Source organism: Anthonomus grandis, chromosome 22 (assembly GCF_022605725.1).
Source record: "Anthonomus grandis grandis chromosome 22, icAntGran1.3, whole genome shotgun sequence".
NCBI classification, from domain to species: Eukaryota; Metazoa; Arthropoda; class Insecta; order Coleoptera; family Curculionidae; genus Anthonomus; species Anthonomus grandis.
This window is the reverse complement of record NC_065567.1, coordinates 40,199,273-40,211,973: the sequence shown is the minus strand read 5'-3', so window position 1 is coordinate 40,211,973 and position 12,701 is coordinate 40,199,273. Positions and strand designations below refer to the sequence as shown.

The 12,701-nt window shown below is 31.5% G+C and overlaps 1 protein-coding gene across 1 annotated transcript; it reads right to left on the bottom strand.

Moving 5' to 3' along the window:
• Positions 1-5,271: 5,271 nt before the first annotated feature.
• On the bottom strand, positions 5,272-8,033 carry LOC126748344 (uncharacterized). Its single transcript, XM_050457508.1, has 2 exons — positions 7,631-8,033; positions 5,272-6,188 (listed from the first exon to the last, which is right to left on the bottom strand). The coding sequence occupies exons 1-2, from the start codon at positions 7,767-7,769 to the stop codon at positions 5,425-5,427; spliced, it is 903 nt and encodes a 300-aa protein (XP_050313465.1). The 5' UTR covers positions 7,770-8,033; the 3' UTR covers positions 5,272-5,424.
• Between the last annotated feature and the right edge of the window lie 4,668 nt (positions 8,034-12,701).

Sequence of the window (12,701 nt, the reverse complement as noted above, 5' to 3'; positions counted from 1 at the left end):
ATTTTAGGGATTCCCAGTCGCGATTTTAATATTTTGATATTCCGATTTTCTGATAGTTTTAGTGCGGTTGTGTTAATTAGTTTGTTTTGTATATTATAGTTCTACTTCTATAATAGGTAGTGCTAGCTATGCTAGTGACCCTATAGTGCCCTGTACTATTTATAATTTGACTATTATTATTGGCAAGAGGTGGAATGGAGGAGAAGGACCACAGGTTTCAGTTTTTTATTGGGATTCACAGTACCACAGAATGGTTGAACAAAGTGTGAATTATTTATAGTAAATAAATTTTATCATTTTAAGTGCATTTACTATAAAATCTTTCTTAAACAAAATTGACAGGCACCTACCATGCAAATAAATGCATGCATAGAATTTTTGATGTTTTCCACCACTGATGATGGGATAATGCGGGATGCACCTACCAACTGCAATATATATTTTTTTAACATTTTAGTGGGTCAGGACATCGAAGTAAGGGATGATTTGTTTGAAAATACAGTAATGTCAATTGATTGTGACAGTTCATATATGGGAATATATCTTATAACACTACCAGATCCCATACTTAGCCAAAATTACCCTTTAACAAATATCAGTGAACAAGAGAATACGCCCATGTCTGCTTCCTTTCATGATTTAGGAAATACTTTTGCCTCTTATTTTTTTCAAATTTTCTATGAACAAAATTTCTATGTAAATGTGTATGTTATTTTGAAATCTGTTTATAAATAACTCCAGGAAAAATTATAATTATTATTTCAAAGAAAATATTGTTATTTTTTTGCATATTTCTGGATAGGATCTTGCAGGATATTTTTTTTACTGGCATATATTTGATCATGTAATGCGCAACTTTGCCCTAATTTAACTGATTTTCTTTGTTTTATAATAACCGAGATTCCAATGGTCACTCTGTCCGTGTATACATATATACATAATATTTTTTTTGTAGATCCTTTAAGGATTCTTAAATTTCTCGAGGAAATATTAAATTTTTAATTTTATCCACCAAGTTTAATTTATTTATAGAGGTCTCTTTCAAGGTCCCCCAGGAAGGTTGTATGGGCAATAAGATGGATCTAAGTGACTTATCATTGAGTCACAAATATTCCAAAATCTTAGAACATTGAAAGGCTAGAAGTAGCATGCCGTGGAACTATGGGCGGGTTTGTTTGCTTGCAACATCTCTGATGCAATGATGCCAAATGTTCATAGAGAAATGGCAAAAATCACTTTATAATATCATAAAAATTTTCAGTTATTTCCGAAAGCTCAAAACAATACTACTGCTCCCCTTTAATAAAATATCAAGCATTTTTTTAAAATAAATTTGATAAGATACTCTATATCGAAGTCAAAATACGTTAAATCAATGAAAATAAAGTACGAAGCAACGAGAAAACGGTAATGGCATCGCAACGCCGCTCGATCGCATTGTTGATCCCACCGATACGAGCACTCTCTACCAGTGACGTCGTCAACAAATATTTACCTGATAAATTTTTATTAATTTTTATAGAGTTTGAGTATAAGTAATATTACCATTTACGAGCTATTTATGTGTTTTTTTAACGGACTTCGTTAGAGGAAGGTCCTAATAAAAGGCAGCATTTTTGTCAAAGCATTTTTATGGAAATTAAATATTTTATTAATATAATATTACAGATTGCTTAATAAATCATGTTTTAAGACAAATTTTTATTATTTTGCATAATTTTATTGTTATTGTTATATTGGACAAAACTCAGTTTTACATCACTTACTTTATATCACATAATATATACTTCTATGGTGCTGACTTTTTCAAAGGGACAGTATTGCTTCAGCGGAAAGAGTTAAAACTACAAGGATGTTCAAATTGTGAAGGAGTTGCAGGTTTTTTATAGGTTATAAGATTTTTATTATGAGTATTTAGCCTGTACAATGGTTTTGAGACATTTAACAGTGACCTATATAATACCTAATACAAATTACTATATCATATTAATTTATACTAAAAAACAAAGCTTACCTAAGAATAAAGACTATGTACAATAGATTAGATTAGATAGTTTATTAGTAGTAATATACAAACAAGTACTTTTACAAGTCAAATAAAATATGTAGTATGTTGGGCTTTTTCGAAAATCATGTTATTATTTCTTAAGTATTTTAATAATGACTTGAGAAATTTAATTCAATTTCTTTGGCGCAAATTTGTTTGTTGCAATCTTTGAATTTTAATTTTTTGTTCTTTATTTTTTTTCCATAATTTGGTGACGAGTGATTTAACTTTTGAAACGGTGGAATCATCAGTGCTTAGGTGCTCAGGATATCATTTTGATTTTACCCTAGAATAATATACATAAAAATATAGTAATACCAAAATTAAAAAGAAAAAATTAAAAAAAATATATTATGACAATCCAATTGATCAATAAAATGTATGTTATTATATAAAATATCATATATATATATCTATAAATCTTTGAATTTTAATTTTTTGTTCTTTATTTTTTTTCCATAATTTGGTGATGAGTGATTTAACTTTTGAAACGGTGGAATCATCAGTGCTTAGGTGCTCAGGATATCATTTTGATTTTACCCTAGAATAATATACATAAAAATATAGTAATACCAAAATTAAAAAGAAAAAATTAAAAAAAATATATTATGACAATCCAATTGATCAATAAAATGTATGTTATTATAAAGAATCTTTATAATATCATAAATTTGATTAATTGCATTTAATGAAACAAATATAACACAATAAAATACTGTATCACTTTTAAATAAGATATATAGAATTTTCCTTGGCAGAGTCAGGAAATGTGTAGCAGTTAAACAAAAACGGCTTGGATGAGAAATAGTAATTGTTGACCTAGACCCTACGGTAACTATTAATCTCAGATGCAGTTATTGTTGATGATGAATGATCAGATCTGTAATTATACAAAATTTGGTGTCCCAAGAATATTAATCTATTTTAGTTATCGAAGCGTATTATGCCTGGTTACTATTTCAGATCAAATTACCTTTGAGGTAGAGCTTTATACATACATATCAATATCTAAATAAATTTCAAAATTCTTTAAAGGCAATAAAAAATTAGTAATTTCATCTATCTACCTAATGTCTATATTAAAAAAACATAACTATATATAGATAGGTACATTTAAAAATATAAATATTTTGGTATTTTACGCACACTTTCACAATCAAGTTTTTATTAGGTTTATATCTATAAGATCCCCTATTCTACGTTTATGATGATGGTTACCCCATGATGTGATGTTATGAAAGTATCGGTACTTACTTGTGAAAAGATCGGCTGGAATCACCTTTTTATCATGATGCGGCACAAACGACACAAGTTTTTGCCATCCTAGCAATTTAAAAAAACACTAAAATATGGTGTTTTTCCTTTTTAAACCAAAAATGAATGAAAATACACGAATCCCGAAAATAAACAAAGAGGCCGTTTGACAGATGACACTACGCGTATGGCTCAGGCGCTTAAACTCCGGTGTTGTCGCTTCAAATTTTTTAGAAGCAGTTTTAGGGATAAGAATGTTAATAATTTTGTTTTTTTTTTGCTTAAGGATATTATATTTATTCTTAAAATAGGTTAATTGTAGTATTATACTTTTTATTTTAAATTTTGCTATAAAATACAACACAAATAAGTTAAATTAACGTTATAATGGTTGTTAAAATATAGCTAAAAATTTCCTCCGTTGGAAATTTGTGTCGACTTGACAACAGAGAATCGGCAAATATGTTTGTAAACAAAACACCCCTCTTGCCCCTGTGCACATGTTGGACTCAAACAAAGTTGTTGTTTACTAATTCTAGCCTTTCAATGTTCAAAGTCCAAAATAATAGAAAATCATCCCAACAGAAAATTACCCAGTACTCTTCGTAAAATGAAAATTTCAGGAGAGCACTTTTAGTGCTTACATTATGAGACTTAACGAATGTAGACTAAATGTAGAAAATACATGGACATCCCACCTTTTTTCCCTGTACTTTTCATATTTCATTACATTACAATTACATTTTATCTTGAATATCCCATAATTTTATGTATGACTAATTATAATTTCATGATAATAAACAGTTTGTAAATAAAATATGGGTATAACTTTAGATTTTTATATATTCTTGTATAAAAAATATTAAATAGTTACAATTAAAAAAGCTAAATATTTAGCTTTTTCACTTTTCAGTATAGTAATCTTAAAAAATATTTTTTCAAAGAATAGAACTGTTAAAGTGTCTTTTAAAAATTAAACCAAGAATTTTGACCCATAAATTGGTGCATGTCTTCAGAGGGTAAATTTTGTTTCGTTTCAAACTATTTAAGAAAATCACAATACACCTACATATGGTATGCCAAGTAGGATTTGTGATGTCACAAATGTTTAAATTGTCATTGAAATACAAGGAGAAATTATTATTTTTATTATTATTATAATTACAATCATTTTGTTCACCAAATATTATATTAATTAGAGATAAATTGATGAAATAATGGCAAATTTAAAAATATGACATCACGAATCGTACCTAGCATACGGTGTGTAGGTGTATCGTCAAAAAATAAAAGTAATAAACAATTGTAAGTAATGGAGGAGGCGCCGGTAAAAGATATACATTAGTTTAATTAACGGTTCGATGGCGCTCGGAAAAGTTTTAATGATTCAATACGTGCGTGTCCCTACTATTTTCCTCTGTGTACTGTGTAAAGGGTGTCGCCCACTAGAGCGGAGCGCGCCGGAGCGCATGGCAGCGCGGCGGAGCGCATTTTCTTGCCCATAAGCACATAGAGCGCGCTGAACCGAAGCGACGCGGAGCGGCTAGCTGAGTTTCTTCAGTTTGTACAATGCTGTCCTCCGATGTTGAAGAGGTATTTATAATTTCTGCTTTGTGCGAAGAAGCAGAAAAAAGACAAAAAAGGAAAAGAAAATGTTGGATACATAATATATGTAAAAAACGTAAGACTGAGGGTGAATTCTATACTTTATTTCCTGATCTAATAGAAGACGAAATTAAATTTTATCAGTATTTCCGAATGACGCATGGACAATTCATGAAACTATTAGGTTACCTAAAACCAGAAATAGAAAGACAAAATACGTCATTTCGTCAAGCTATAGGTCCAGAAGAAAGGTTAGCTGTATGCTTAAGGTAATTTACCTTAAAAAATAGGTAATTTAAGTGGTTTAATAGAAAAAAAAGTAAAATTTTAATTTAACAAATAATTAAGGCAAGTTAAAGGCAACCTTCTAAAATTACTTGTTTATTCTCATACAAAAAATGTTACAAAAAAAGTACACCTCTAATATGCAAAAAAACTCAAAAAAAACATTTTCTAAATTATAATAAAAAAAATAAAATTAAAAGTTTTCCTAATTATTTTTATAAGTGTTCAGGCAACTAGTGTGAATCATCTAAATTATGTAAATTGGTAAGATCCTCGGAAAATTGTGGGGCCTGTGTCTGTTGACATGATGATGATGATGGTTGAGTGTAGGAATAGTATTGATGGTTTATGTCTGGTGATGTTTGAGGTATTGCCAACAGCACAGAATCTTGAAAGTTATTTGAATGCTGACGAGATGTTCCTGATAAAGATGAGAGTTGATATGGTGGATATTCAGCTCTATTTGATTGTACATGTTGTCTTTCAGATAAAGCTGCTAATTCAGCTTCATTGACAGCTTTAAAAACTTTCGATTTTACCTCTATTTGGAGATGAGCCGGCAAATTTTCAGTTGCCTCCGACATACTAAGGAAAAAACTTCTTATTGAGTTATTATTTTCTACTTTTTTTTTACTTATGTCTTTAGTTGATAGGTAGTTTTGCAGCACATCTGCTACATTATTTGGGGGCATCTGACGGCATTTCTGTATTTTTTTCTTAGGGGCTGATGAGGTCGATGTAGTCGATGGAGTGGGCGGTGGTGAACTAATATTGGAGTAAGAATCCTCTTCACTTGAATTACCAGTTTCTTCCTCTGTTGTTTGTATGTTTGAGGTTTGAGGTCTTTCAGTGATGTGTGGAAGAAGAAAAGCCATCTGTTGTTCAAGCTTCCAGGGCCTAATTTTTTTTGCAGCATCCCCACTCTTTGTTTTACGAGCTTTAATGGCTTTGCGAAAATTGTCTCTTAGTTTTTTCCATTTATCTTTACATTTTGAAGCTGAAATATAAACATTTTCTTTTCAGATTCTTGGCTACAGGAGATTCATTTAGATCAATTGCATTTTCGTATCGCTTAGGAGAAAGCACTGTTAGAGAAATTGTATATTCAACTTGTGACATAATTTGGACTAAAATACGCAATATTGTCATGCCAAAACCAACAAAGGAAACATGGAAAACGGTTGAAAAAGACTTTTATGAACTATGGAATTTCCCCAATTACATCGGTGCCATCGACGGCAAACATGTTATTATTGAAGCACCTGCCAATAGTGGTTCGCTATATTTTAACTACAAAAGGACGTTTAGTGTCGTTCTACTGGCATTAGTAGATGCAAATTATCGTTTTATATGTGTAGATGTAGGTGCCTATGGAAAGAACAGTGATGGAGGAATATTTGCTTCTTCTAATATGGGAAAAGCACTGTTGCAGAACTCTTTTAATATACCTCCTGATAAAAGTCTTCCAGGAACCAATATTATTGTGCCTCACGTAATTGTAGGCGATGAAGCATTCCCTCTAAACAAGCATTTATTGCGACCGTTTCCTGGTTCACAAATTAAAGACAATATATCAAAAAAAACTTTTAATTATCGCTTGAGCCGAGCCAGAAGGTTATCTGAAAATGTTTTTGGAATTTTGACACAAGTATTTAGGATTTATCAAAGGAGATTAAAAATGAGCCCCGAACATGTGGACAAAGTTATTTTAGCGACCTGTTGTTTACATAATTTTTTAAGGCCTTCTTTTATTTCATTGGAATCAGTTGACAATAACCTTAACAATGATAATCTTCAAAATTTACGACGAGTAGGAGGAAATGCAACGATGGAGGCCATATCTGTTAGGGATATATTTGCAAATTATTTTTCTTCCCCCGAGGGTACAGTTCCTTGGCAAAATGCAATGATAAACAGAAGAATAATGGATTAAGACCATACTGATAATAAAATGTGTATTTAGTTATAGTATAAGATCCGAAACTAAGATCGATCTTAATCAATATGTAGGATAGCCTTGACCTGATATCATTTGCCAACCCATCCTCGATTTATTTTTTCATAAAAAAACCTTTCATTATTACTTCTAATGATGGGTTAAGACTTAAGACCGATCTTAGGCTATATAGAGTGAATTTAAGTTTATGCTTTTTTTATCGTTCAAATATTATATTATTCAGTATCAATCGGACGCCACTGGTAGAAAATAAAAAAAAATTATATCAAAATATTTATTTAATATTTAAAAGGAGTGTACTACATTTCACAGAAATATCTGCAGTTGTAGGAGAATCATAATAAAAAAGAAAGAAAAAATCTTACAACTTATAATCTTAAAAAACACCCTGTAGAAATAAACATAAATTGTTACTAGGTGGAAGTCCAGTAGTTGATACTATGTACAATGAGTTTATGTAATAAATTATTGTGTGCTTTTACCTGGCCAATTCATTTGTTCTCCTATCTGCTTCCAAATATTGTCTTTTATTTCAGTGTTAGAATAGTTTTTGTTTGACATATCAAACAACAATTCATATTTTGAAACTAAACCCACGAGCTTTTCTTCTTCGTCCGACATTTTGCGCTCGTGTTTCAAAAGACAATACTAAACTAATCTTGAAACGTTTACTTGCAAAAAAATGCCTATTTGGGTCGCTACGTATCGCACATTAGCCAGCGCGCAGCGTAGCACCGCAATCGGCAGCGTACGGCAGCGGAAAAATATACCCAACATAGAATTCCGGTCGCTTCGTTGCGCTGCCGATCGGTGCTCTTCCGACAAGTGAGCGGACTCCCATTTAGAACAATGTATTATAAAAAGTGCTTTCCGGCGCGCTGCCATACGCTCCGGCGCGCTCCGCTCTAGTGGGCGACACCCTTAATCCCGTCCTCGGGCCGGTGGCCGGGGCGGTGCTCTGTCGCAGGCACTCGTACACGCGCGACGTTGCAAAATTTTGCCTCTATGCGGTTTCCTATAAGCGTTGATTGAATATTTGGGTTGATTGAATATTATAATTTTACAACCCAAATATTCAATCAACGCTATAAGTAACGAACGAAAACACGATATGTATATTTGTGTTCTGTGAGTTAGAGTAGGAAAGCGGTTTGAGAGAAGGATGGGGGATGTCTGGCAACAATTATAAACGCGTCGTGTTGGTCTCGTGACGGCATGAGTTATTTTATTATTGAATTATTAATATTATAGGGGACAATTTTAAACGGTTTTTTGATAAATTACTAGGATAAATAAAATGAATATAAATATTAATAAATATATAGTTGAAATATACCGAGGGTATTGATATTATGGAACATTTATGAGGATAATAATACTATAGAAATAGAATTATACGGGGGGGGTTTAAGGTTGTGGGCATAAATAAGGAAAATATTGTAAGGAAATATGTTTTAAGGTTTAAGGACATTTACAAGAAAGATAATATTTATAATATAAGTAATAGCAGCATAAAGATTAGGACAAGTAAGTATAAATATCTGGAAAAAAAATAACAGTAATAATAGTTTTATTTTAGTTAGAGTTCTTTTAGTGGGGGTTGCTAAATTGGTAATAAATTTATATTAATGGTTTACCAATTTAGAAAAAACAGACATTGATGCGGTGTCAAAAAAAGGTGTATTTTTTTACTATGTTACTGATATCACGGCTTTTATAGCTTCTATTCAATAAGTTGATAAATTTTTGTATTCGTTTTTTTTTCCTTTAAATTTTTTTTATTTCATTATAATTGCCTTTTAAAATAAAAATACAAAAAAAAAATAAGAAATAAACCCCTCTTTCATATCCTAATACATTGCTTCTTATGGGACCTGATGTTTCTCTTTAGATTGTGACACTCGTATGAATCGTGGAAAAATTTGTCATAAAGCTTTTTTACTACTTTTTAAGTCGTCTTTAAGCAGAAAAAAAAATTTTGAATTCGGAACATATTTTGAAAAAATGCTCATTTTGACCCGGATTTTGTTCGAAAATCGAAAATGCAAAGAAATAGGTTTTCCGTTCGTTTTAGAGTCAAATTGGTAATAATCTTTTTTAAAGGTACTCTGAAGTAGTACAGATATAAAAATAAAAAATTGAAAATTTTCCTTTCTTGATAATTCGATATTTATGTTTTATAGTTTTTTTTTAATTTTCTCCGATTCTATGATAGCTAGAACCGATTTGTTTTGACATACGGATACCTCGTAATATTCCTGAGAACTTCTGTTTAAAACAAAGAGTTCTCAGACATACAGTTAATTTAGAAAAAAATAAAAATAATTTTTTCGAAATTTTTCGTAGGTATCCCAACCCAACCCAACCCAACCCAACCCAACCCTTTCGATTTTCGACCAAAAAAAATTTTTTTTTCTTGGGGTTTTTTACTGGCAATTGCCAGTTTTGGACTAAAATTAAAATTTGTCAATAATTATTTTAAGAAAAAAAAATGGTACCGTGGGAAAAAACCAGTTTACTTTTGTTTTTCCCACATTTTTACTAATATCTCGGCTTCTATAGCTTCGATTCAATTCGTTGATGGTTTCTTTTATTTCTTATTCTCCTCCTGTCAATTCTTTTAATATTTTATTACTATTGGCTATCAAAAATAAAACTGAAAAATCAAAAAAATCTACGAAAAAACCCGGTTTTGTTATCCCCAAACATTAGTTCATATGGGACCTAATAGTGTGGTACAAGTTGGAAGTAACTTAAACTTGTTGACGACATACCATTGGATGATAAATCGACCATCAGCTGGCCAGGTTGCGTTGCGTAGGATTGCTAAGCTATTACAAAAACGTAAAAAAAAATATGAGAACCATTGGATACAGGTTGAAACTCATATGAGCGTAAGTTTATGTCATAAAATTAACATATAAAGTCGTCAGCTGGCCAGAGAGCGTTGCTTTATCCGTCAGCTGACCAATCAAACCCATTAAAAATCACGAAAATTTAGAATCATTTGATACAAATTTAAACTTTTGTGGATATTAGTATTCATACTACTATTCACAAAAAACATCGTCAGCTGCGTGTATGTTGTTGCGAAAGTCGTCAGCTGATGCGGAGAAGGTGCTAAGCGCTCGACCATCGCGCGCTTGCCTCGAGGCAAATTAATAATTTGTCATTGAAAGATGTTAATTTACCCAATAAAATTAACGACTTTCAATTGTACCATACAGAGTGTTATCGCAGTTTTACCGCTTTACCACCAAAATATCGTAAACAGGATCACAGTGCTGAGTAAGTAAATAACATCTAGTTAAAAGGTTTAAATTTTTTTATACTATAAAAAAATTAAAATAATCAAACAAAATATTCAACCAGAGAACAATATACAGTGCTTTCATTTCAAAACGATCCACCCTTAATAACTTTCTTAAAAAAAAAAAAAAAAAAAACACGTCAAATTAGATATACAGGGGGACGTTTAATTATGCATTTACTGAAGTTCTGTCAATCACCTCCTCACCTCCAGCTAACCTCACTTTAATATGTCAAATGGGAACCCCCATCGTGTGATACATCATAGTAAGCAGCGTAAAATTCTCTATTCAACGGTACCAAAAAAATGAAATCGGTAAATGTGTAAGCAAATAGGTATAGCGAAAATGTCTAGAAATAATGAATATTTTATTTACGCCAAACTTTGGTATGTCAAATGGCTACCCCATGGTGTGATACATTATTTTAAAGGGCATTCATTATGCTATTAATGGTTGTAAAAAAAATAAAATTGATTGACCAAGAAGCAATTAAAGTGTAAATCGCTAGGGTAGAAAAACAAATTTAATTAGTTTAACAAATGTATTTTATTAAATGTTCAAAATGCGCGCCGTTATTAGCAAGACAATAAAAAAGCCTATTTTCAAATTCCTTACGAACATTGGCAAGGGTCTGCCCGCTAATTTCTCTGCATTCTTGAAATATTCTATTTTTTAAATTCGCAATACTCCCAGGTGGGGTTTTATAAACTTTGCTTTTTAAGTAGCCCCAAAGAAAAAAGTCTAGTGGGGTTAGGTCCGGAGACCGCGCAGGCCATTCGATTGCACCACGTCTGCCAATTCACTTTTCTCGAAAATTTTCATCAAGCCACTCTCGAACTACCAAAGTGTAGTGCGCGGGAGCTCCATCCTGCTCAAAATGTATATTATTTTCATTCAATAATATAGCACCTTGTTGTTCTACTTGATTTTCCATAGATTGGATGATGGAATGATATATTACATTTTCTAAAAGGTTTAAATAAATTTCGCCAGTCAAATTTTCTTCCAAAAAAAATGGCCCGATTATTTCATTCCCATAAATTCCTGCCCAAACATTATTTTTTTTGGGGATTTTGGGTATGGCCTTCCCGAAAAACATGCGGATTTTCATTATCCCAGTATCTACAGTTATGTCTGCTCACCAGGCCATTTAAAAAAAAGGTCGATTCGTCACTGAAGCAAATGTTCTTCAATATGGGAATCGTCGTCAATTCGCTGGCACATCACTTCACAAAATTGAATTCTCCTATCAAAATCGTCTTCTCCGAGTTCATGAAGAATATGAATTTTATAAGGAAAGAACTTATTTTTTTTTTTATACTTGAAAAAGGAACTCCATAAAGGAAAATTATTTCTATTCTTTCGGCTAGCGTATACACCATTTTATTAACTCACTGTTTTAACTAAAATTGAAAAATTGCACGCGTCAAACTGACAGTTTTAAACGTCAACAATAATAAATCGCCTGCTTTTTAAACGCCTTAAAAATGTAAGGTATTGCAGTGTTTTTTTGTACCTATTAGGTAGGTTTCGCAAAAAATATAAGTGAAATAAACACACATACAAAGTTATAAGACTGCAAAGATTTTTGCAAAAAATTTGAAGACATTTTTTTTCTCGCAAATAACGGTACACATTCTTTACTTTAAAAAAATAAATAATTTGCTTGAACTAAATGTACTGTTTGTTACCACACATTTTAAGTTCTAAATTGCTTGTTTTTTTTTGATGATCTATTATAAAGAAATTTAAGAATTTTAAAATGATGTAGGTACCACACTAAAAGTATTCATTTAAAATACCAAAGTTTGGCGTAAATAAAATATTCATTATTTCTAGACATTTTTGCTAACTATTTGCTTACACATTTACCGATTTCATTTTTTTTAGTACCGATAGAGAATTTTACGCTCCTTACTATGATGTATCACACGATGGGGGTTCCCCTTTGACATATTAAAGTGTTAGCTGGAGGTGAGGAGGTGATTGACAGAACTTCAGTAAATGTATAATTAAACGTCCCCCTGTATATTTTTTTTTTTTTTTTTTTAAGGGTGGATCGTTTTGAAATGAAAGCACTGTATATTTCCAAAATTTGGAGTAACGCACACAAACAAGTGCCATCCTCATTAGATTACTTGGCAGCTCGAGGGAGGAAAATTAGTTTGCAATCGGTTTGATGGCGATCAGTTACCTCAAAATGTAAAAATGATTACTCAGGAAGCTGAAAACAATATGGGTA